The sequence below is a fragment of the Malania oleifera genome, chromosome 6 (genome assembly GCF_029873635.1).
Source record: "Malania oleifera isolate guangnan ecotype guangnan chromosome 6, ASM2987363v1, whole genome shotgun sequence".
In the NCBI taxonomy this organism is placed as follows: Eukaryota; Viridiplantae; Streptophyta; class Magnoliopsida; order Santalales; family Ximeniaceae; genus Malania; species Malania oleifera.
In genome coordinates, this window is record NC_080422.1 from 75,307,810 (window position 1) to 75,335,127 (window position 27,318).

The window sequence follows — 27,318 nt, forward strand, 5'->3', positions numbered from 1 at the left end:
TGTTTTTAATTTTTGTTAAACATCTTTTTAGTACACCGGGTAAGATGAACCTTGTTGTCAGTTAGCAAAGGAAAAAAGGAAAATGTGTCAATAGTGATGCCACTTTTTTTTTAAAAATGCTAGTTAGTTAGAATTCAAGTGATAATAGAAATAACGTGAACATAGTTCTAAGTACCCCATTTGAATAAATAGAATGTGACCAAACACCAACTCCGACTCTTTAACTATTGATGCCCATCAAATTGACTAATCCTAACTTGGTGCCTATAATCAACTCCAACTTTGGCAACAATTAGCTTAAGAAAATTAGAACTCAACCACACATGCATTTAGGAGGTCATAATGGTTATGAAGCCTATCCTTGATAATCTCAAAACGAAGATGTGATCTTACTTTGAAGAGATATGCATAAGTTTTAAAAGGATTGGTCAATCCTCTCTTGATGTACAAACAATGACTAGTGAGGCACCATCAAATAGACTCGATAGAGGTTGTGTTAGTTACAACGATTCTTAACCATACAGAAGGGATGATGCCCTTTATAGACAACCATTTACACTACGCTTATAAGCCAATAAACTGCCCCAAGAGACCCCTAACATGATAGAATCTATACTCAAAGATACTTCTTCCAGGTGTTTAGGTGATGTTCAATTATTCTTGCTTAGAGATAACTTGATTATGAATGATGATAATATTTGTGTTATCTACCATGATTTGACTGAGGCTGAGTATTATTAACTTGAACAAAATCTAACTCTTAATCTTCAATCAAATTGAAACTACTAGACTAATTCTATGATTTCATAGATTTCTAAATATTTGGACCTCCATAATAGTATTAAATGTTTTGTTTATAAATAAAAATAAAATAAAAAAGAAAAATTGACGGAATCATGCCGTTGAGAAGGTTAGAGCGCGATTGGTGGCACACTCGAACTGGGAAGTTGGATAGGAAGGAACTTGACTCTCTCTCTCTCTCTCTCTCTCTCTGACTATTCCTTCATTTCCAGGCTCAGAGGTTGCCAGTGCACCAGAGAATCGACGGCGGTATACCTCTGTTTCTCTGAACTCCATAGTTGCTACGCCTCACCTTTTCTCTGCTCTTAACCCTCTCAATTGCAAGTAAGTTTGTGCCAATCGCTTCGAATTCTTTTTTTTCTTTAGGGATTCATCTGTGTGTAGCTACACTGATTTTATTCTGGTTATGGTGGACGATGGTCAATGTGTTCGGGCCTGGATGATTGATTTTTCTCGGATATCGCAGCCCATTTTGGTTCATTGATTTAGTTATGAGAATCTTGCTTTCGTAGGGTTCCCATGTGAATAATTGGTTTTTGTTGTAATTGTTATTGCGTTTTTGTTTAGCAAAAAAAATTAATGCTGGAAAGCTCAAAGAGGCCGTTAATGAACGCAATGTAATTGAGTAATGATATACTGTACCATGAACAATTAATTGAAGGCCAGTCCACTTAAATTGGCATTGTATTTTTATACTCAGATTTTTTTTTTGTTTTTTTTTTTAAGTTGGAGAATAATGTGTTAGGGTCTTCATTGGTTTTGTTTCTAAAAATTATCTTATTATAGGCAACATTTATGAATACAAATCTGGGACATAAATTTGAACAAATTTCAATACAAAACTGTACGAAGTGTTATCCAAATTCATGACATCAATTTTTTTTTTTTTGGATCCAAAAAAGAAGGCATATTATTAAACAGAACAAGAATTACAAAAGGAGCATAATAAATCCTCCTTACAAGATAAACAAACAGAAAAAAGAAAGGAACATCAAAATAACACTGCCCACCAATCATGTTGTAAATCTGTAAAAGAGACTTCTGTAAAACAGCCTGCCTCCAAAGCCTACAATGATGCCAAATACTAAATCTCATTCTAAAAAAGCGAAGATGAAGAGATCCTCTTTTCTGTGAAAATATGAGCATTCGTCTCCAACCATAACCTCCACAAACAGCAAAAATTGCGCTTGTCCACAAAGCTAACCCATCTTTATCCCTTCCAAAACCTGAAAATGAGATAGCCAAAAAAATCCTCTACCAACTCTAGACACTCTCAACGCATCAAATATGCCAAAAAGATTATTCCACTCTCCAAGAAAAGGAACCATGTAGAAACACATGAGATAGATTCTGAACTATAAACAACAACAATAACAAACCAAACCTTAAGTCCCACTAGGTGAGGTCAGTTACATGAATCTTTTTTCGCCAATTTATGTGATCATGGACAAGTTCTTTCAATAAATTCAGCGCTATTAAATTCTTACTCGTTATCTCATTCCAAGTTATTTTAGGTCTATTCTTATCCCTTATACTACCCCTTATAGTAACTAACTCACTCTTTCTCACTAGCGCACTATGTGGCCTACGTTGCAAGTGCCCAAATCATTTAAGTTGTTCCCCTCTTATCTTATCTTCTATAGAAATTATGCCTAACTTACCATGTATCTGTTCATTTCTTAATTTATCTTTTAAAATTATACCATTCATCCATCTTAGCATTCTTATCTTGGCAGCTTTTACTTTTTGGATATGTTGTTCCTTAGTTGCCGAAAATTTAGATCCATATAACATATCTGGTCTTACAATTGTCCTATAGAACTTCCCTTTTAATTTTAAGGTTATTCTACCATCACAAAGCACACTCGAAGCACTTATTTGTTATATTTTTACCTGTTTTAACTCTATGCATTACATCTTCTTCAATTTCTCCTTTTGCTTGCATAATATATCCAAGGTATTGAAATCTACCAGTGCTATTGATTTCATTATCATCAAATTTAACTTTATCTTCAATATTCCTCTTACTATGACTGAAATTACATTTCATATATTCGATCTTATTTCTACTTATCCTAAAGCCTCTAGATTCTAAAGCTTCTCTCCATAATTCTAATTTAGACTCTACTCCACCCCTAGTTTTATCAATCAAGATAATATCATCTGCAAACAACATACACCATGGAACCCTATTTTGGATACTCCTAGATAGTTCATCCATCACTAAAGCAAAAAACAAGAGCTCAAAGCAGATGCTTGATATACACTTATTGTGATTGAAAATTCTCTAGTCTATCCACTTATAGTCCTAACATTAGTCATTACTCCATTGTACATATCCTTAATGACCTATGCATACCTACTAAATGCACTTTTTGTTTTTTGTTTTCACTAAACGCACCATAGAACTTTCCTAGAAATCCTATCATACGCTTTCTTTAAGTCAATAAATGTCATACCTCTTCTTTTTCCTAAACTTTTCAATTAATCTTTCTTAAAAGACATATATCTTCTGGAGTAGATGTCTCAGACATAAAACTAAATTGATTTTCTGAGACCTTCATTTTTAACCTCATTCTTTGTTCAACTACACTTTTCCACAACTTCATTTATGATTCATAAGTTTAATTCCACGATAGTTATTACAAATTTGAATATATCCTTTATTTTTGCATGTAGGTATTAAAGTGTTTTTCCTTCATTCGTCTGACATTTTCTTGGTTTTTATAATTGTGTTAAATAACTTAGTTGACCATATAATTCCATTATCAGGCATTTCCAAACTTCAATTGGGATGTTATTCAGTCCTATATTTTTTCTGTTCTTCATCGTTTAAACTTTCCACTTGGTTTTCATTCAATAGCTTACAAAAGTAATTTCATCATCTTTCTTTTATATCTTCTTCCTTAACCAAGACAATATCATCCTCAGTTTTTATACATTTTATATTACCTAAGTTCTTACTCTTTCTTTCTCTAGCTTTAGCAAGTTTAAATGTCTCTTTTCCCCCTTTTTTTTGTATTTAATCTAGCATACAAATTATTAAATGATCTATGTTTAGCTTCACTAACAACCTTTTTTGCATCTTTTCTCACCTCTTTATATTTTTCAAATTTTTTTACATTTCTTCATTTTTCTCCATGTTTTGTACCAAATTCTTTTTGTCTTTATAGCTTTTTGAACATCTTCATCCCACCAACTTTCTTTGCTATTTGAGATATTTCCTTTTGATTCACCTAAACTCTCTTTTACTATTTTTTTTAATAGAGCTAGCTATCCTATTCCAAAGAGTGTTTGTGTCTACACCATCCTCTATATTTTAATCATCATCTTTCACCATTTTATCTTTAAATTTTATTATATTTTCTTCCTTTAGGTTCCACCACCTAGTTCTCTTGCATTGATTTATTTTATCCTTTCTCTTCCATTTTTTAATACATATATCTAACTCTAGAACTCTATGTCATGTAGTTAAGCTTTTACTATGATAACTTTACAATTGTTACACGATAAACGATCAGTCCTCCTTGTTAAGAAAAAATCTATTTGACTTTTTTTTTTTTTCCAACTTTTGAAGGTTATTATGTGTTCTTCTCTCTTCTTAAAGTAAGTATTCATTGTAATAAAATCCTATTCCATGGAGAAGTCGAATGTCATCTCCTTGTGCTCATTTTTGTCTCTATATCCATATCCTCCATGTATCCTCTCATAACCTTTATTATCTCTTTTAATGTGTCCATTTATATTTGCTACTATAAATATTTTCTCAGTCCCTATCTATATCTTCCCAAAATTGTTCCTTAAGGTTTTCTTCTAAGCCTACTTGAGGAGCATAAGCACTAATGACGTTTATTACTCTTGGCCTAAGACCATCTTGATTTTTGTAATTGTATCCCCTACTCTTTTGACATCTACAATGCTATCTTTTAAGTTTTTATTTACAATAATTCGTACTCCATTCTTATGTTTTTATTTTGCAGTGTACCAAAGTTTGAATCCTGATTTTTCAATTTCTTTCTCCCCCACCCACTTAGTTTCTTGAAGGAAGATTAGATTATTTTTTTTTTCTAGTCATCGTGTCCACAATTTCCATGCTTTTACCCATAAGTGTTCCTATATTCCAAGTTGCTAATCTAATCTTAGTCTCCTGAACTGACTTCTTTACCCGATCACATCCAAAATGATGCGGGAGCCCTCTCATATTTGACACCGTATCTGGGCGCCAAAGCAGCATGTCACTTTGGGGCAACGACCTAGTCCATCCTTGTCCACTTTTCTCTACACCCGGGGTGGTATAAGTGCCATGTGTCGCTTGTAGGGGATGCCCTAGCAAATAATCAGTAAGGATTCATATCATATTGATTTGACAAGTTCTATGCTAGCTGTCAAACAAGAAAACAAATATTTGTAAACAAAGCCTTAAAATGCCACTCTGCAACCGATTATTATTGTTATCTTTACTAAGAACAATTGACCAAATAAAAGCCATCTTTGAGGGACTTTGGCCTTCCAAAATTCCAAAAAGAACTATGGAGTGGGAAGTACAAATTTTAATTGGTTAAATGCTCAAAAAAGAGACTTCCTAGAGTACTCTCCCGAAGAATCAAGAATCCATGAATGATAAGGAATGCTACCCTCGAACCAACATAATAAGGAGGTGAGCTCCATCACCTTCCTATCATTGAGAACCTGCGTAAATGGAGGTCCCAAGAGATATCCTCCCTGTTAGAAATAAAAAAAAAAGAAAAAAAAGAAGAAGAAAGGAAATGGAGTTTGAAATGAAGAACTCCCCACCCAAATGTCTTCTCAAAATCGAATGTGAAAGCATTACTCCCCAAAAAATTTAGTATAAGGAATAAAAAGAGGATATAACTGTGAAATAACCTTCCAAGGACTGCCTCAAGAACATCTCAACCCAAATTAGCATCCCACCCATTACCTTGCCAGCCAAATGTACTTTTAGTTACTTTGTGCCAAAGGGAAGACTCCTTAAAGGGATAACATTGCAAGCATATATGCAATAAAGCAATGTTCTAGATACCAACTTTCCAAGGCCCAAGCCCTCCTCCTTTCTATACCTACAAACAACCTCCCAACTAACCAAATTATTCTTATTCTCCCCCACCCCTAAAGGAAATCTCTTGTGATTTTCTCAATATCTCTAGCTACCATGGAGGAATTCTAAAACTTGATAAGAAATAGGGAGCCATACTAGCAAGACAAGCTTGAATAACTATAATATGCCCACCTAAAGTAAATGAAGTACCTTTCCGCCCATCCAACCTTTTGGATACCTTCTCCATCATAGGATCCCAAAACCCCACTGTCTTAGGATTACCACCTAGCGGCACTTCTAAATAACTTAGATGCCAATCAACAATACCACATCAACTAAAGAGGACAACTCCAAAGATCTTGAAACAAATTAATACAAGCAATCCTACTCTTCCATAAACTTATTTTTAAACCAAGAGTCCTCTAAACATTGCAAGATAGTAAGCACATTTAAAAGAGACTCCCTATGATACTCAAAGAAGATAATAGTATCTTCGATAAACTAAAGATAAGAAACTACAATCCCCTCATTCCCCTTCCCAATCCCTCTCATAAAACCTCTATCTACAGCCTAACAACCAATCTACTCTAACACATCTACCACAAGAACAAATAGAAAAGGAGAAAGAAGATCTCCTTGCGTAAACCCCCCTCGAAGTCCTAATGGACCTAATCCATGATTTAGGCTGTCCATTAGTAATGGCCAAGAGGCATTTGGTAAACACCCCCTTATCCTAGTGTAGCACCTATCACCAAACCCGAAAGTTCCAATTAACTCGGTCATAAGCCTTTTCAAAGCCTATATTAAAAACAACTTCCTTTTCTCTCCTCCTATGAACATCCTTAAAAATTTCATTAGCTGTTAAAATAGCATCCACAATCTGCCAATAGCTCCACGAAAGTACTTTGAGACTCCGAAATAGTATCTCCTATTGCAGAACTAGGCCTATTGGCTAGAACCCTTGCTATGATTTTAGACTCAGTCGTCACTAGACTAATGAGCCAAAAGTCAGTTTAATAGACCTATTCTTCTTATGCACTGAAGCAATGAAAGTTGAGTTAATACTTTTTCCAAAACCCCCCTTGAACACATGCCAACAACCTTGAAAGAAAGTCATACAGTCATACAGAACCCACTTGGACCTGGAGCGTTATATCTATCTGTCCTAAATGCAACCGCCTTAGCCTCACTTTCCTCAAAAGGCCTTTCCAACCACATCATTTAATTAACTAGGAATGGGTCTCCACTCCAACCCCTTACACATTGGCCGACACGCATCATCCTTAGTAAACAAATTAGTAAAAAAATCTGTAATCTCCTCAGAAATCAAACAAGAATCAGTAGTAACCTCACCTCACCTTCCAATTCCCTAATCATGTTCCTTCTCCTCTTACCACTAGCCAACCTATGGAAAAAATTTGAATTACAATTTACAATCACTTTCCCTAACCTACTTAAATTCTGTCTTTTGTCTCCAACTCCTCATTTCCCTGTAAATCACCTCCTCTAGCTCATTACTCAACAAAACCCTCTTAGCCTTATCATACTCCAAAAAGCCCCCTTCTTCTTTCATATCCAACAAATCAGCTCCCATAAAATGCTATTTTTTTTAGCCCTAACTTCCCCAGAGACTTTAAAATCCCACTTTTTGAGTTCCTCTTCATTTTAATTTTTTTTTATCAATAAATTTAACCCTCCCCATCCCCTCTCAACATTCTCATTCCAAACATTCCTTCCCAAAAGTTGAAATGAAAATAAGGTTTTCATCTTCTTCGCCTGAGATGGGAGAAGTTCAGTGGCAAACAGTAGCTTTTCTTAGTGAAAACGCTTGACTGGTCTGAGCTGTGGACTGAAAATTTTTAATCATTTTGTGCTGCATTAATTTCCCACTTTGGTGATTTCAGTTGCTGATTCCTTTAGTTGATTTGAGTTGGGCATTGGATAGTTGTATTGTGCATAAAGCTTATGTCTTGTTTTTCTCTTACATTTATCTTCTAATTTGTAAAGAAGGATGCATGGGTGCTTAAAAGCATGGCCTTAGTGTGTGCATGTGTGTTTTTTTTTTTTTTAGTTTTCCATGTGATTTTGTTTCTAATTTGGTGTTGGATTGTGTCACTGTGAAGGAATGCAGAGTAATAGAATAATGCGATACTGTGTTATTAGCAGTTAATTGAATGCTGATCCACTTAAATTGGCAATGCTTTGCTACACTTGATTTTATTTTTATTTTTATTTTTTTAGAGCTAGAGAATAATGTGCTTGGATCTTGGTTGGTTCTGTTTCAGAAAATTATCTTGTTATATGTAGCATTTGTAAATACGAATTTTGGACTGTAAATTTGAATAAATTTCAATGCAAAGTTGTATGAAGCAGTATTCAAATTCATACAATTTTCAAATTCTTATTCCCAGAATTGTCAATAATGTTTTCATCTTCTTAGCCTGTGGTAGGAGAAGCTTAGTGGCAAATAGTAGCTGTTGTTTCAGTGAAAACACTTAATTGGTCCCAGCTGTGACCTGAAAATTCTTAATCATTTGCCCTGCAATTTCCCACTTCGGTGTTTTCAGTTATTGATTCCTATAATTGTTTTTTGAGTTGGGCTTTGGATAGCTGTGTTGTGCATCAAGCTCAAGTCTAGTTTTTGCTTTTAGATTTTGTCTCTATGAGGAAGGATGCAGGCATGTTTAAAGCATGGCCTTGGTGCATTTTTTGTTAGTTTTCCAAGTTGCAATATATTGAAACTGACCTTACCATAAGTCATTGGATTTTAACCTGGCCTTGGCATAAGCCAATGTGGATGTTTCTTTGGAACTCAGCTTTGTGAGCTGAGTTCCATATAAATCACTAAATGTGGGAGGATTTGATGGAAACCTATTTTGTTCATTTTTCCATAGCCCCATTTTTTTGTTGTTGTGTTATTATTATTTTTTTAATGAAAAGAATATATAGTTTTTATACTGACTTAGTTTCTATGCAAGAAAATGTTCTAGATCTCTATGCTTCCTGTAACTGGAGTTTTCTGGCTTAACTCTGAAGCAACTTGAGAGTATTTTTTAGCATTTCAATGAGTTTGCTGGCTGTGGCATGTGTGTATCACTGTATTTCAGATAATTGGTTGAGATAAAACTATGTACTTGCTATTGTAACAGTTTTTTTTTTTGATCAGTAAAGGTAAATATATTAATCAAGTGTGTATATACAACATACTCTGGGCATCCCCAGGCTCAAAGGGCAAACAAGCCCTCATCACATTGCATTACAATACAATCAATACACAAGTCAAAAAGCCCCTCTAACAGACAAGACTCATTCTATCCAACTACCAGGACATAAAAAAAATAAGTGACATAATCTAACCTGGATTCCCGTCCCCAATCTGAGTAAGAAATGGGAATTTCTCATACATAACTCTGTATACGTGCCCCTGGATGCATTTGATGATGACATCAACCGGAGTCTCTATTTTCTCATGCTTCCTTTTGTTTCTGAAGTGCCAGATCCAATATAGTGTTGTAGCCACACAGGCACGCCTAGCTACTGATGTTATTCCAGTCCCCTTAGCTTCTTTTTTCATCCATTTTAAGGCAGCATTTAAAGTTGTCATTCTCCTATGCCATCCGAGCCAACCTCTAAGATAATTCCAGACCTCCTTAACCACTCTGCATTTGAAGAATAAGTGATTCACCGTCTCAATTTCAGACATGCACAGGGGACAAGGCAACTCCTTATCCTCACTCGAGAGTTTGTCATTAGTTAATGATTTATTTTTAGCACGTAGCCATAGTATGAAGGAGTATTTTGGAGTGCATCCACTTCTCCAGATCAGTGGATACCATGGCAGTTAGCACCTTTGTTTCTCCAAAAATTATAAGCTTTAGAACAGATTATCTCATTTCCAGAACACCATAGCTCCAACTGTTTTACTGCATTCAGTCTGTCACCACATTGAAGAATCAGTATATTTCTAATCTCTGCAATTTTTTTGAACAAGGGAGAATCATCGTGTCTGGCTGAGATCTCCCAGATGCTACCCTGTTTAAGATAAATCTGATATATTCATTTCGACCACAATGAGTCTTTCTTTTTGTGCAAATGTTCCACAGTGTCTTGGTAAGCAGTGCCCTATTCCAGAGTTTCAAATCAAAACCACCCAGACCTCCCTCATTTTTATACCTCCCTCATTTTTAGGAAGACATACATCCTTCCATGCCACTAAGGGTTTAACTCTGCCTCCCCATAAGAAAACTCTACAGAGTTTAATTATATGTTTTAGTACAGCCACTGGAATGGGAAGAATTGATAGCCAAAAGCATTCAATCCCTTGAACAATGGTGTTTATTAGCTCCATTCTACCTGCATAGGACGACGCTTTACCTGGCCATGAGCTAATGGACTTCTCAATTCTAGTTATCAAAGGTGCTTAATGGGATGCATTCAGCCTTGTGGAAGCAAGAGGAATGCCCAAGTATCTGAATGGAAAAGTCCCTTGCTGAAAGCCAGTCAGATTTCTAATGCTCTCAGCTTCATAATCACTCAGACCTGCAGAGAAAATATTAGACTTCAAGGGATTTAATTTTAGGCGTGAGCACTTGGAGAAAGATCCTAAAGCATCCATCAACTTTTTAACTGAACTGTAGTCGCCTTTGGAAAACAAGACTAAGTCATCTGCAAAGGCCAAATGGGTTATTTTCAACTCTTTACATCTGGGGTGAAAGTTGAAGTCCAGATCCTCCTCTTAGGATTTCAAAAGCCTCGATAAATAGTCCAAGCATAATACAAACAGAAGAGGGGATAAAGGATCTGCTTGTCTTAGGCCCTGTTTCCCTTGAAAAAAACCCACCAAACTGCCATTCAGGGACAATGAATAATTGGGGGTAGTTACACACTCCATAATCCAATTCACCATTTTACCAGGAAACTTCAAATTGATCAGCACCTCCTTTATGAATTTCCATGAGATGGAATCATACGCTTTCTTCAAGTCAATCTTTAGCATGCATCTTGGTGATATCCTCTTTCTAGCATACTTCCTTACAAGCTCCTGGACTAAGTATATATTTTCAATCATGCATCTTTGCCTCACAAAAGCTGATTGTGCATGATTCACTATCTTTTCCAGTTCAGGACATATCCTGCTAGCAATGATTTTGGAGATGACTTTATAAGCCACATTGCAGCAGGATATAGGTCTATAGTCATGTACGGTGTTAGCATGCTGGGACTTGGGAATAACTAGCAATGATTTTGGAGATGATTTTATAAGCCACATTGCAGCAGGATATAGGTCTATAGTCATGTACAGTGTTAGCATGCTGGAACTTGGGAATAACCCATGGTTTTAAATAAAGGCCGTGACCGTTATGTAACGCCGTTACGTAAAGGTTTTTTGGGTTACCGATACCGTTACACACCGCGAAATCGGTGGGAAGAAAAATCACGGCCGTAGCGGCCGTTACGGACCGCGACCGTTACGTAAAGGCCGCTACGGCCGTTATGTAACCGCTATAGGACTGTTACACCAAAAAAATATTTTATTTTTTACTTTTTCTTCTCACTTTTTCTCTCTCTTTCATATATCATTCTCAATATACCGAGTGGCAAGAGGGGGAAAAGATTATAATGAGGATGACAATGATACAAAATTTACTTTTTCTTTAAATACTCACAATAGATGCATTAATTAACAATTTCAAAATACTAACTTGTTAGGAATTTTTTTTTAATAATATTAGTAATGTGATAGTTATGTTCTTTATTTTTCAACTTCAACCTTCTTTCTTTTCTAGCTATTTTATATTTATATTATTCGTATGTCTTATGTGTCTAATAGATTAATGGAGTGTATAGTGTATTTTATTTTATTAATTCATTTAGCACACATAAGAACTTATCACAGATAAGAACAATGAGAAGTATAAATACGTGCACACACGTAATTTTCTATCAATGATGGTTTAAAACAAATGTAAACTTGTTGCCCTTACCAAATAACTTAGTTACTCGAACTAAAGGGTCCAAAATACACTAAAACCCTTTCTAAGAATGGCCAAAAGCTTAAAACATGCAAGTACGCTAATATGCACAAGGTTGTGCGTGCTTCAAAAAAATTCACGGCTGTTACACCCGCTTCCCGTTATGTAACATCCACTACTCCTGCTTCCCGTTACACTTGTTACCGTTACGTTACGCTACCCGCTACTGCGATTTAAAACCATGGAATAACCACAATAGTCGTATGATTTAATTGTTTGAGTATCTTTCCTTTCTCAAAAAATTCTTTAACTGCTGCAGTGAAATCCCTACCAACGATACCCCATGCAACCTCGAAGAAATTGGATGAGTATCCATCAGGCCCTGGAGATTTATCATCTCCAATGTCAAACAAGGCCTGCTTAACTTCCTCATTAGATGTCCCTAACCATATGCAAAGCTTGGGCATTGCTCAAGGAAGGTCCATGGGCACACACTCCAGGATCAACTGAAACGCACTCAGGTTCAGACCCTAACAGATCCTTATAGTATGAGAGGAACTCATCAGCCACCTGTGATAAAGAAACAGTAAAATCACCATTATCTTTTCTCAATTTAGAATGTGATTCCTTGTTGTATTCCTTTTCAGAAGGGCGTAAAAGAACTTGGAATTCCTATCACTGTTATTCAAGAATCTGGTTTTAACTTGCTGAGAAATAAAACTTCTGTTAGCTTGATCAAGCCTACCAGCAATTTCCTTCAATTTTATTACTTCCATTTGCAAATCAGAGTTTCCAGGGTCATCGTGGAGACCTTGTTGGGCAGACAAAAGATCACAAGCAGCTTTTTCAGCCCTACTCGAAATATGAGAGAAGTGGAGTTGGTTAAGCTCTTTCAGAGGGCCCTTAAGAGCTTTCAATTTCGTAGCAAGCCTAAACAATCGACACCCAGCCACATCCCTACTCCACACCTTCCTAACAACATCCTGAAAATTACAGTGCTGACCCCACATATTGAAATATTTGAAAGTTCTTCTTCCCAAATCATCATCCTCCAGCAGAGTAATGGTACAGGAAGCATGGTCTGAGTAAATGCCAGGTAACTGAAAGAATGCATGGGCACCCAAACCAGCCATAAACCAATCTCTGTTTGCTATAGCCCTGTCCAGCTTACTCCAGGATCTGCCATTAGACCAGGTAAAGAAGCTACCAGAAGAGCTAAGGTCACTGAGCCCACATTCATTAAAACATTCTTTAATGTCTTTCGTGTCATAGGCAGTAACTTCACTCCCATTTCTCCTCTCATTCGAGTATAATACATTGTTAAATTTCCCAAGTAACATCCATGGGCCAGTATTAGTCATTGAGAAGTCACGAATAGATTGCCATAGGGGCCTTCGTGCAACTATGGTGTGTAAACCATACACAAAACTTACATAGAAAGATTTTGAAGACACGATACAGCTGAGAGAGCAGTGAATGGCTTGTGGATTTTTGCTTATCAACTCAAGTTTGACCCTCTGAGGATTCCACAGAACTATAATCCTTCCAGGAGTGTGGTCTTCAAAATTATTTATTTGATTCCAATTGGAAAATTTTTTCACCATCAGTTCCTCCAATTTACTGAGTGCCAGTTTCGTTTCCAAAATGCCCAATACATCAAGTTTCATCTTCCTAATGAGGCCAGTTACCCAATTATGCTTTAGGGGCTTGTTAAAGCCCCTAATATTCCAAGTAGTAATCTTCATTTTAATTTAGAAGGGGGCTTTAACCCCTTTCCAAACACCAGAGGGTTATAATGTGTGCCCTTCCCTTTCTTCTTCTTTGAGACTACAGTGAATTCCTCCATTTTCTCCTTCCCTTTACCTGACTGCATTAACTGAGCCTCTTTAGTGTTATTCTTTAAAACCTCCTTATTTCCTTTCCCTTTCTCCATGGTTGTGTCACCACTCTGGCCTCTATCAGAATCATTCTTCCCCACTGGGCTTTCCACTTCCCCTTTCCCATTCCGATTTCCATTGTTGAGTTTAGCTGCATTGGAAGAATCTTCCCTAACAGGCTCAGTTCTACAAGGATCAGCAGTTGCATTACAGCTTGTGGTTCCATCCTCTGACCCCCTCCTAGCTCCTTTTGAGTCCAACTCCTCAGAGGGATCTTCATCCTCGATACCTGCAGTAGCAGTATCCTCATTAGCTTTGCCTTCATAGTGATTAACCCTGTTATCATTTGTATCCTCATTCTTTTTATTTATCACTACATCTTTGGTATCAGCTGTATCTTTCATAGCATCCAGTCTCTGATCAGTCTTCTTGGGTCTGTACTGGAGATTCATAGGCCTTCTAGGTTCATCCCTGACTGAACAGAAGGCAGCCGAATGCCCAATAGCTTTACATTTAGTACAAAATCTCGGCAATCCCTCATATACAATCTCCTGTATTATTTCCACCTCATCTGGAAGCTCAACCTTGACACTGTACTTAATATCCTTGGCAATGTCAACTTCTACCATTGCTCTTGCATATGAAATTCTGGCTTTGTTTGTGGTCAGTTTATCCATACATATGGGTCTTCCAATCTCCGAACAAATCCTTCCTATTGCATATGGGTGTCATAGCTCAAAGGGGAGATCTTTCAGTTGTACCCAAACGGGAACCACCGTCCTATGCTGAATCCCATACTGAAAATATTTTGGCATTCTCTTCAAAATCAGTTGTCTCCCATACACAGTATAAGGACCATTCATTAGGACATCATTAAGGTCTTCTTCGTTAAGAAATTTGAACACAATCCAGCCTTTGTCATGCTGAGTTGACAGCACCTCTACCTTCGAAGATCTTACCAAGTTGTTGAAAGCAACCTTCCTAGGGAATTTGCCCATAAAATATCCCAGCAAGTGTTTGTTCATTATCCCCTCAGAAGAATACATCTCAGAGGTAGATATTCGAGCTTTGTCACCACTCGGTTCAAACACCGGTAAAGGACCGCAATTGACAGGGTCCCTGTTTTTCGCAAAAAGCTCAGCCCATGTTACCTTCTTATTGTTTCTAATAATCGTATCACCCTGTTGAGTGCCTTGCACCTTCTGAATATCTTCCCCAGGAGCAGCAATATGTCCATCTTCACACAGATCATCTTCTAGACCATGTGCACTGGCCCGAGCCATATCAGCTATGTTGTGAGAGTCATCTATGTCAATTCCTTCAGATTCTGAAAGAGCTACATCTTCTCACCTTTGCTTCTTGACCTCAGGGTATCCCGCACCTCTCCTCATCCTCACTTTTAGAGTAAGTGGCCCTTGGGAGTCTCGTTCCTTCCGCTGGAACTCCTTTCAAAGCTGACATGCTCCCTTCCATCTTATCACTTTGTTGATTACAGCATATCTCCATTTCATTCGATACTTGGACATGGACGCCTGCTTAATCATAGCACCCCCTTCCAAGCATTCCACTTGCATGCCCCCTTGAGATTGAAGGCCATCCAAGAGCCCCCCAGATGATTTTAAGCCACTTGAAGAGCCATTTGCCCTTTGAGAAGCCCTTTTTGACAATCACTTGAACTCTGCCATTATTTCTCCATGTTTCCTCTTGCTCCACTCAACCCTTTTTCCTCCTTTGATTTCAATGAACTTAACGGCAAGATCCCTTTCCTCCTTCATCTCATCCACCCTAGCCATCATTCCTGTCACCTTAGACTCGTTCCAATGTCGCATGGCTGCACAGCAATTTCAAAATTCAAATTTTCCCATAGGTGGGAAACGTAAAAGATAGATCCCAACAACAGATTAACAATAAAACACCTTTCTATAATCCAATCAATAGCCTTCTGCCGATCCACACAGTATTCAAATCCAACACCAGACGTATCTGATAATAGGAAATTCGTGAGAACCACGAAGAATCTACCCCAAGCACTCAAACCGTGGACATGCACCTTCTAGAGAGAAGGGAGAGTTTCTCTCTCTAACATGCCTTCAAATGGATTTTTTTTGTAACAATTTTCAATGAACTTTTGTTGAGTTTTTTCTGCATGTGCACCTTTTGCTACTTCATGAAAACATTCTAATGTGGTGGTCCATAATATTTGCACCGAAAACTAATGTTAATAAAATCCACTCCAATTGCATATTGACTGATATCTTTTTACTGTTGCAAAAAAAGTGAAGGGAGAATGGGTAGAGACCATATGTCATGGACCCAAAAATGTTAGCACCAATGAGGGCCATGTGACACTCGTTGAGAACCCTTCCCCAATTGAGTCAGCCAAAGTTAACACATTCAAGCACACATTCAAGCATGTAGGCACAAGAATCACATAAGTCTCTCAACAGAAGTGGTAACATTGGAGTAAAATTCAAGGCAACCACAGTACATATAGGCAAGGGTCAACAATACAGAATTCATCCATAGATTAGTAAAGTGTATCACAATCATACTTAGTGGAACACAATGATAATAGTATCTACTTGTTTTATTCAATCAAGAAGGCAACAGTACAAGCATTCACAGGAAAAAATTATTTATCAATACAAATTCCTGGGGAGTTACGCATAGAATCAATATCTCCCTCTCGTCATCCCATTACATTGTCACCTCCTAACATCCTCCCCCGCTTATTTTATTGACATCCTCGTCGATTTGTTGTAAGAGGTCTTCAATGTTCTGGTTGCACTGCTGCTGAGTTTAGGAAGTCTTGAATCTTTTATGTGGCATGCTGGAGGTCTTTGGTCTTCTCCGAACTGTTCTCTTCTTCTCCTAAACCTGTCCATTGGGCCAAGTATTGCTATTGCTAACGACCTTCTTTATTGATGATTCTATCTACAAGGATCTCTTCAACATCTCTGGTTGTAGTCTTCTTTCTAGAAATTGTTGATCTTCTTGAATTTTGTCGGCTATGATATTCTTCATCTGCATGGAATGCTTTTAAGTTGCTGATGTGGAATATAGGATGGATTGGTCGTATACTCGTATATGGCTCTTCATCTACTCTGGCTGTCAACTCGATAAGATGCATGTCCAACTTTTTCTATGACCTTGATTGGGCCTTCATAACTTTGTAAGAGTATTTTTCCCTTTCCATGAAGGAACCACAATATTTCTAGTGGCACTTTCACTTGCTCAAGGTCCCCAACTTCAAATTTTTGTGGACATCTCCCTTTTTTTGCCCATTTCTTCATACACTTTGAAGCTTTTTCCAATTGAGTTCGAGTTACTTCAATATCTGGCATCTAGTTCTTTGAAAATTGGTAGGGTAATTCCCGTTGTATGGGCCATTGAGGGTGTGTGGGAGGGGCAGTTGTTGACCTGTCATAATCTCAAAAGGACTTTTATTAGTTGCTGCAGATTTCATAGAATTAAAGTAAAATTATATTGTATCCAATAGAGAAACCAATTTTTTTTTTGTTAGCATTCACAAAGTGTTCTAAGTATTCTTCCAACATCCCATTAAAGTGATTTGTCTAACTGTTTTTTCTGCGGGTGGTAGCTTGTGGAAAGATTGAGGCTCGACCCTAATAAGCGAAATATTTCACACCCAAAATCCGTTAGCAAATCTAACATCTCGATTGTTGATAAGGCTCTTGGGTACTCCCCAATATTTCGCTATATGCTTGAAAAATAACTAAGTTGTCTTTTCTACAGAACACAATTTTGTCATGGGCACAAAGGTCATATACTTTGAGGATCGATCAATCACTACATAAATTGTACCATGGTTTTCCTCTTTTGGCAAGGAGGTAATGAAATCTTGGGAGACACTCTCCCATGGCCTCTTCGGTACTAGCAAAAACTCTTAACAGTCTCAGAGTCTTCTTCCTCTCAACTCTGTCTTATAGATAAGTCAAATAAGTGTTTGTATAATCCATCACATCATCTTCCATTTGTGGCCAATAGTGCCCCTGTTTGATCAAGGCATGAGTTGGTCGCTATCTTCGATGTCCTACCCATAAAGTGTCATGACACTTTTAATATTGTCTTCCATAGGTTCCTGAATTAAGGCACAAGCTGTCAACGCTCTTTTGTCATCAATAGGCCGTCTTCTATCCAAAATTGTTGGGTTTTTCCTTCTTCCACTAGTTTCATCAATGCTATGGCCTATAAATCTGCTCACAAGTGTTTTTTGATAAGGTTCTTTATGGATAGGGTAGCCCTACTGGCTGATAAATGGCTTACCAATTTCACCGCCGCTAGTTCTATTTTTTTGCTCAAAGCATTTGCCACCTAATTTGTTCTCCTTGCCTTATATTTGAAGTAGAAATCAAATTCCACTAGTTGCTCTTGCTAACATGCTTGGTTTGGAGTAAACCCTAGTTGATATAAAAAGTGAATGACCGCCACGTTGTCTGTCTTGACTACAAATTGGGACCTAAATAGGTAGTGTCTTAGTGTCTCCAAACTTGTAGGTAGTGTACCACAGCTAGGAGTTCTTTCTCTTGGGTTGTATAGTTTTGTTCTACACTGATTAATTTTTTACTTTCGAATGCAATTAGATGACCTTCTTGGAGAAGGACCTTTCCTAGTGCAAAATCAAATGTGTATTTACTTGGACTTCAAATGGCTTCACTACATTTGGAAGGGTTAGCATTGGGTCTTATATAATTTTCTTCGTCAGCTCATCAAATGCGGATTGACAATCTTCTAACCACCCCCGTTTTACTCCCTTTATCAACAAGTCTATCAATGGTATGATTCTTCTAGAGTATCCCTCTAGGAAGTTTTTGTAGTAGTTGGTTGGCCCAAGGAATGAATGTAGCTCATTGACGGATGTCGATGGTCTCCACTTGTAGATGGTCTGAACCTTGGTTGGATCCATTCGTATCTACCTCTCCTTAAAATATGTCCCAAGAACTCTTTTTTAGCAAAGGTATATTTCTCCCCTTTAGGTACAATTGATTTTCTCTGAGCTTCTAGAAGACTTGACATAGATGTTCCTTGTGTTTAGCTAGTGTAGAGCTAAACGCCATGATGTCATCAAGGTAGACCATGTCAAAATAGTCCTGAAAAATTTTGTTCATTAAAGTATAAAAAGTCGCAGGTGCATTCGTTAGTCCAAAAGGCATAAAAGTAAGTTCAAATGCTTCGTACTGAGTGACACAAGTGGTTTTTGGTTCATCTCCCTTAGCAATGCACACTTAGTGGTACGTCAATCTCAAATCCAGCTTGGTAAAATATTTCGCGGTGCTCAATTGGTTGAAGAGATTTGTAATCAAAGGGATGGGGTACTTATTCTAAACTGTCACCATATTCAAGGCTTGATAGTTCCCACAAAAGCATAAGCTTCCGTATTGTTTCTTCTGGAACAGCATAGGGGCTCCAAAGGGCACCTTTGACGGTTGAATAAACCTAGCTTCCAGCAACTCATATAATTGCCTTCAAAGTTCTGCTAATTTGGGCAGTGCTGTACAGTAAGGAGCTTGGGTAGTTGATTTTACCTCAAAAAGTTCAATGTCATGGTCTACTTGCTGTTGGGGTGGTAACACCTTGGGTAGTTGATCTGGTATCACATCTTTGAATTCTTCAAGAACTTCCTTGATTCCAACTGGGCACAAAACTGGTACTTTGTCCCTTGGGTCTATTGACAACACCAAAAATGAGGGTTATCTTCTCTTCAACCCTTTTCTTAAATTGAAGGGCTGAGAGCAATTTCTTTTCATTTATCACATCTTGGGTAGTTGATATGGTATCACATCTTTGAATTCTTCAAGAACTTCCTTGATTCCAGCTGGGCACAAAATTGGTACTTTGCCCCTTGGGTCTATTGACAACGCCAAAATGAGGGTTATCTTCTCTTCAACCCTTTTCTTAAATTGAAAGGATGAGAGCGATTTCTTTTCATTTATAGTGTTGCAGGCTACTAACACCATATAGGGTGTATTCCCCGTCATCAAGAGCTAGTTTGCAATAGCCGTCGGGACTACTTGAGTTATCTTGAGGAAGTCCATCCCCAATATCACATTGAAATCTTCAAGGGGTACTACTGTGAAGTCTACCCTTCTTGACCAAGGACCCATCTGACAAGCTACCTTTGAAGCAACCCTTACCATGGACAAAGCTTCAGAATTCACCGCCCTTGATTTTCCTGAATCCTTGTCAACCTGCAATTTCATTTGCTGAGCTTCAGTATCAACAATGAAGTTGTGAGTAGCGTATGTGTCAGTCACTGCCTTGGTATTCCTTTCATTCAGTACCCGATCAACATACATGAGACCCTTGTCTTATGATTTGCTAATATTTGCCTGACGTTCAAGGGCCTCCAGAAAATCTTAAAGCCCCCACCATATCTTGTTTCTCCTTTGTGTCCTCTGTCGTGGTTTCTATTCCATCCCTTAGGGCCTTTAGAGCATTTAGGGCCTTCCATTATGGACATTTAGCTACCCGATGAGGTCCTTTACAAAGAAAACAAAATATAGGCGGTCGATTCTCCTCAGTTATTGTATATCCACCCCTTGAGTCTCTACACAAGAAGCATCTCCTGTCTCTTTCAAAGTTAGCAGGCCCTCTATCCCTTTCTCCACTAGGCCTATTCATCTTGTTGGGCATCTGCTCATTGTTGGAGTAAGTGGGGTTTTTCCTTTTCATATGGCTTTCTTAGTAATCATTTAATCGTTTTGCGGCAGCAAGAGTAGAGGGAAGATTACAAACTCCTTGCCTCTGTAGCTCATTTTTAGGCCATGCCTTGAGTCCCCTTAAATTGAAACAATTTGTAAAACTCAATTATATATTCCCTAATCGAATCAGTCTGCTGTAGATCATAAACCTTGTAGCGAGCAATGTACTCGACATTTTCCGGATAGAACTATGTGTTTTGAGCCTATTTTATTCATCCCAAGTATTGATTGTGCAACTATTGTTTTGGATATCTTCACATTTGGTCCTCCACCATAACTTTGCATCATCCACAAGGAATACCATGGCAAGTGCCCCTTTATCCTCCTCCTATTTGCTTTAGTAGCACTTGAAATAATGTTCCAAGTTGAGGATGAAGTTATCAAATTCGTTGGCATCATGAGTCCCGTCATAAGATTTTGGGTCCGATAATTTTACCCAGGTTCCTTCACTAGCATCTACTGCAGGTCTCTTGAACATTTAGTCCACCGCATTTGACTTGGCACTGAACTCCTGCAGTTGTTTTTGGAATTGATCCGTCGTGCTTTGAAACTTGCTCATTTCCTTCAGTTCTCCCTTGCAGGAACTAATGATCTCCTTAACATGATCTGCAAGTACATAAAAATTCTCATTAAGCTCCCGAAAGGAGGCCTCAAACTCTATTGGCCCTCCCCCTTGGGATGATAAAGATGGCAACACCCCCTCTATCTGTTTTTGCCTACTTTCATAAGCTTCCAACTGCTCAATATTCCTCTAGAAGGCCTTAAGCTCTCTTGGCCCATTCTCCAAGGATTTTACATAGGGAATAAGATTCTTTAGTTTCACAATCCTTTCCTCAAATTTGGGTGCACAATAAAGGATCACTTTACTGGTTTCACTGGTGTCCTCAACCTTTGTTGGCACGTCCTTCTATTTTTGACAATTTAACTACAAGTGCTTGGAGTTCAAAGAATCTTGTCTTCAAGGTTTCCAATTTGGTAACTCTTGCCTCAAGCGCTTCAATGCACTTTGTCTTAGCAAACTTAGAAATTCTTAGGTTACCACTCATGTTGACTATTGTGCTCTTATACCAACTATGATAGACCTACAAGTGTCGACACCAATGAGGGTTGTGCGGCACTAATTGAGAACCCTTCCCTAATTGAGTCGGCCAAAATTCATACATTCAAGCCTGTAGACACAAGAATCACATGAAGTCTCTTAACAGAAGTGGTAACTCTGGAGCAAAATAATGGCGACCACAAGTCATATAGGCAAGAGTCAGCCATACAGAAGGCACCCATAAATTAGTATAGTGCAACAATCATACTTAGTAAAATGCAATGATAATAGTGTGTCCTTGTTTTATTCAATCAAGAAGGCAACAATACAAACATTAGCAGAAACAATTTATTTATGAATACAAATCCTTGGAGAGTTACACATAGAGTCAATATCTCCTCCTCGTTAGCCCATTACATTGTCACCTCCTAACACCATGCTTAATTGATTTCATGAATGTTATTTACGTGTCAGTATATCCCAAGCTATTTACTTTTGGCAATTAGGGCACCTTTTCTTTTGTTATTATTAACTTATTGTCAAGATGTCTACTTTGGTTTTAGACATGACTTTCTCATGGAGATTTTGATACTTTAATCTTGCTATGTATTGGACTTAAAGTACGACAATAAATATTTGACTAGATATATAATATTAATATTTGAGATAAATATTTTTGGCTACTTTTTTGAAGGAAAAGTAGCATTCTGTCCCATCATTAAAATTGTTCATACCAAACATGGGGATGGGAATAGGCATGCTATTCTATGTTTGTAACCAAAGAGTGGAACTGGAATGGCCATTCCATTCCCTATACCAGTAACTCTTGCTTTCTCACAACTACTTGAATGTTTAAAAATAATATGTCCCCTTAAATTTTGACACATGTGTTTCTTCTTGTCCAAAAATTGTTAAATATATTAAGAAAATGGAATTCAATAGAAGTTTAATGAGATAATTTTGCACATGATTATAACTTAAAAGGATCATTTTATTTTATTTTTTAAAAATAAATAATATTACAGTAAGATAATTTTTGTCAAATTATCCTTAGAGAGGTGCATGGTGAGGATAATAAAGCTCCTTCCATCCTTGGACTATTTAAATCCATTCCTTGTCTCAGTGTCTCTACTGTCTAGTAAAAATATTACCTTGTTTTGGTAGGGAACATTCATTAGTTAATTTTATTATTAATTTTATTTCATCAGTAAAGCTATTGGAAATAATCTGTTTGTTTTATTTTTATTTTTATTTTTATTTTTATTGTGCATCCATTTACATCTTTCTTTTTTGTTTGTTTAATTTCCGACAGCAAGGAAATGTACAGGTCAGTGGCACAAAGGTTGCTTCTTGGTGAGTTGTGGGGTAGTAGTAAAGCAGCATGTTTCCGAATCACTCATCTTCCTTCCATTTCAAACTCTTCGCAATTTTCCACCCATTCAAATTCCCAATTTGTCTCTGATCAAAGCCCTTACCCCCATCAACATCCGCAAGCACCCCTACAAAAATCTACCTTTGAGTTCCAATCATCATCGTCGTCGTCTTCGTTGTCGTCATCATCATCATCATCATCGACAGATGAGGATGCTTGCCGCCATGAAAGCCAGAGATCAGGGGTAGGAGGAGGAGGAGGAGAAAGAAGACCACCTAGAGTTGATTACGAAGATGAGCAAGCTCGTGTTCTTAATGCCTCCCTTCGTCATGTGGTTTGTACATACATCCTGTTCTAATGTTTTTGTTATATTTAATATTTTCTTGGGGATTTTTTTGATTGCTCCATGGACATTGTGCCTGCGATAGCTAATATTTTCTTAGGACTTTTTTGTGTGCTCCATGGACACGGCACCAGTTTATTTGAGTTTTGCTTCCCCATTTGAACATATAAATTCTTATTTAATTGTGAGAGTTTGTTTGTGTTCATATTTAAAATAGAAAGTAAAAATTGATCCTTACAATGCCAATTTTCACTTGAAGAAAAAAAATTTTCTGAGCCATTTTAATTGGCCTCAGAGCAAAATATTGCTATAAAAAAAGAAACATTGGATCTTCTTATATACTGCTTAAATGACCATTTGGAAGTACTTCTGTAACTTATATAACCTAAAGACAACTTTTTTCTCTCTGCTATCAGAAGCGACAAACTTACTTTCAGACTGACTGCGAAAATATGCCCTAAAGTCTACCAAAAACAAAAAGGGAGACATTTAGAATTGTTCTCGAAACAGATTGATGTGATGAATGTTGGAGTTTCCTATGCCCCATTAATAAAGAGCAGAAAAAACTGTTAGTTGTGATAATTGTTGGGGTCTGGGTTGGTGACTTGTGTGTTTTTGCAGATGTGGTTGGGATGGACTGAAGCAGCTATGATTGCAGGTGCGAGGGAGGTTGGTGTGTCTCCTTCTATCGTTGGATCTTTCCCTAGGAAAGAAGCTGCACTGGTAGAGGTATAATTTCCCATTTGTTCTTAGAATGCTGATTCAGTCTTCCCAAATAACCCTTCTCATTTCAAAAATTTAGATTTGAGTAAAATTTTAACTTATGTCAATGATTTCCCAACCAGCAGTTACAAGCTCTAGTCTGGTGCGTACTTGTGTATCCATTTGTCATGCTTTTAAGGTGGAACCGATATTTATTTGGGATATTTATTGGGTTTATCATATTCAAGGAATGCTGTTTCTTTCCTGCCTTTTTCATTTTTCTTGTCTATATATATATTTTTAAAAATATCATACAAGAATGTTAAGAATGGCTGAAGGGGTGCCTAAGAGATCAGTTTGTCATGCTATCTGCTTAGCCATCACTATTCAAGTGATAACCCAATAGCAGGCATTAACTGCTTTTGTAATGGAGGTTGAGCGTTTATCTGATGTTGCCAGGGCAGTATTTCTTATGATGTGCGATTGATTATCCTCAAATATTGTATATGTTCATGCTTCCTGTTCTGGTAAAAGAAGATACCAAAAATAAAGAAACTTATAATATGTACAACACTTTCTCAAATCTCGAGGTTCTGGATAAAAAAATGTTACAACTTTTTGTATCTATAAAACTTATATTGCTCCAAAGCGATTTGTTGCCTCATGTCAAAATTTGCTGGGATTGCAATAATGCAACTCCAAGATGCAAGTGCAATCACCTACTGTGAGTTTTAATGAAAGACTCTGGAACCACAATCACCTAATGCATAGTAGAGACAAGATAATTATCATAAGCATCTGTGTATAGGCTAGCTCTGAACGTATGAGGTAGCCTAGAGTTGACAATGAGTAGTACTGACTTATATATAGTTTATTCAAATCAATTGTATTTGTTGTTATAATTTTTAGATTTGTTTCATGTCTGGGTTACAAGGCTGTCTAAGTTAGAGGGAGAGAGGGGGAGGACTGGGAGAAGGGGGAAGGCAAAAAGGTTAAAAAAAAAAGGTTATTGGGAGAGGAGGGAAGGTGGAAGCACAGATGGATATTCTCAAACCAATGTTGCATATTTTCCAATTAAGCATTACAATTTACAGGTTCACTTATTTGATTGAGAATAGGGTAGGGAAGTGTGCTTGCCCCCTGGTGGGGGTCCACTTTATTATTTTAGATGCTGTATTTCTTATCTTGTATTAATACTGGATGGCTTCTTGGGTTCAATGCATAGTTGCCAAAACCTACTCCAGTAAGCTGCAAATTGGTATTAACATTCCGAAATGTGGCACATTTTCATTCGTGAGCATCAAATTTAGTGATCCAAAGTTTCAACTGAATATCACCCAAATGACGTACAATTTCTATTAGTAAAAAATCAAGCATGATCTCAATATAATTTTTTTTGGGCATTATTAATTTACTTTACCCCAATTAATTTAGAAACACTTCAACACCCTCTCTTAAAAATGTAATTTACATTACACATTCTTCACTTATTGACAAATAAACAATCACTGGTGTCGTGGGGTGTCTACAACTGGCATTCTGTATTTTAGAACATGTGTTGGACCACAAAAAGCTATTCTTGTTTCACAAACGATTCACATTTTAGGTGACATTGGTTCATAGTTTATCCAGTCAATATCTTTTATTTATTTATTTTTTTGACTGAGAAATAGCACATTCCCCCCCCCCCCCCCCCCCCCACCCAAAAAAATTTTGAACTCATGTATCCAAGTTTGTTGATGTTTTTCCCGCTTCTAATTTTCTTGTTCAGTTTTTCATGGATGAGTGCTTACAAAGGCTTATTGATAGAATTGACTCGGGAGAGGAGTTAAGGAGTTTGATACCTAGTGAACGCATTTCAAAGCTTGTCAGGATTCGTTTGGAAATGCAGGCCCCCTACATATCAAAGTGGCCCCAAGCTCTTAGCATTCAAGTACATTTTTTGTTCCTTCTTTTAAGTTTGGTCCGCATCAACTGCAATAAAAACTCGACCTCTCTCATACAACTATCTATGCAGGCACAGCCAGTAAATATCCCCACTAGTTTTAAGCAGCGGGCAATGCTGGTTGATGAGATCTGGCATGCTGCAGGTGATGAGGTGTCTGATATTGATTGGTATGTGAAGCGTACCATCCTTGGAGGAATATACTCAACAACTGAGGTGTACATGCTGACTGATAGCTCCCCAGGTTTGTCTTTACTTGGATTTTTATTGATCTTTGCTTAGTGTTTATCTTTATATATTGGTTTGTAATCATCAACTGGAGCCGTAAGTTACTGGGTCATCTCTTGGATGCTGGTAACATTTGTGCTGACCTGCCCATCTCTGACGTCACTGGGGTACACTTTTTCCCCAATTCAGAGCTATGATTTGATGTGATTTTGATGCATTTACCCAACGTTATTTGGGTAGTATTATTTGCGCTCCTCTTTGGGTTGCTTATATGCTGCAATGTGAGAAAGAATCGACTTTGTTAAGGCATCGTGGGGAGAAAATGCAGCCAAACAGGAAGTGCAATGTGCACTTCCGTAACTGGTCCATTTTATTCAAATCCGGGATGCCTCCAGTTCTGGGTAGGACAAGATGGCCCTGCCTTCTGTCATGAATCCATCCATTTAATTTCATTCAAGGGCGTGCCAAATTCTTGCAGATTTTCATGATACATGGGTGTTTCTGGACAGCCGAGTTAAAGATGCTTTTGATCTGAAGAAGACCATTCAAGAGGTAGCCCCACTTTGTTTCCTCGCAATGTTCTGGATTTTCATTTTGTTTTCTTCATCTCTGCCCATTTTGGAAGATGGGGTTTGGTATTGTGGTAATGTTAATGCACGCTTGTCGTGGTGAAATTGTGCAGGCGAAGTATGTGGCAGAAGCCGTTGGTGCAGGAATGGGGAGTTCATTGCAAGGATTTATGAGGAAAGTCTTCCAGGGATGAAGTATATGTTTACATGTTTAGAGTCTTCTAAGAGAAGGATCAGCTCCTGGCCAATTTGTAGGCAGCCCTAAATTTGGACTTACTGACCCTTTTAATTTTTCTTTTCTTATATTACTCTATAGAAGGCGTTTAAGATTTGAACTGTAGCGAATGTATATATTGGTGGTTTCTCTAGTGTTGCCCAAACTGCCTTAAGAGATGCACGCCAATGGTTCTATTCTATTAACTTCCTATTGAACTGAGCTCGGGTTTTTCACCTGAAACAAAGAGGGTAGCTTGAATTTGGAACTTTTATATTACTGATGAGAATTAAATTATTGAGGACTATGGAATGGGAGATGGATCCTTTCATATGGAGCCAAAAAAAGAAATAAAGAAAAGAAAAATAATAAGGGAAAAATGAATTATTTTAGTAGTTTCAATAATTTTTGTAGTTAGAAATCTATCCTACACTTTTAAGAGTAGAAAAGATGCTCTAGGTGGATAACTACTTAAAAC

General features: G+C 37.5%; 2 protein-coding genes across 2 annotated transcripts; one reads left to right on the forward strand and one right to left on the reverse strand.

Annotated features, from left to right (window-relative positions):
* The first annotated feature begins 887 nt into the window (after window positions 1-887).
* On the forward strand, window positions 888-27,087 carry LOC131158280 (uncharacterized). The gene is made up of 7 exons (XM_058113029.1): window positions 888-1,125; window positions 22,780-23,173; window positions 23,804-23,911; window positions 25,656-25,817; window positions 25,902-26,073; window positions 26,536-26,609; window positions 26,740-27,087. Exons 2-7 carry the CDS (start codon window positions 22,787-22,789, stop codon window positions 26,818-26,820), a joined length of 984 nt encoding a protein of 327 aa, XP_057969012.1. The 5' UTR covers window positions 888-1,125; window positions 22,780-22,786; the 3' UTR covers window positions 26,821-27,087.
* LOC131158650 (uncharacterized) lies at window positions 12,438-13,496 on the reverse strand. The gene has a single exon (XM_058113518.1). It carries the CDS (start codon window positions 13,494-13,496, stop codon window positions 12,438-12,440), a length of 1,059 nt encoding a protein of 352 aa, XP_057969501.1.
* Window positions 27,088-27,318: the final 231 nt, after the last annotated feature.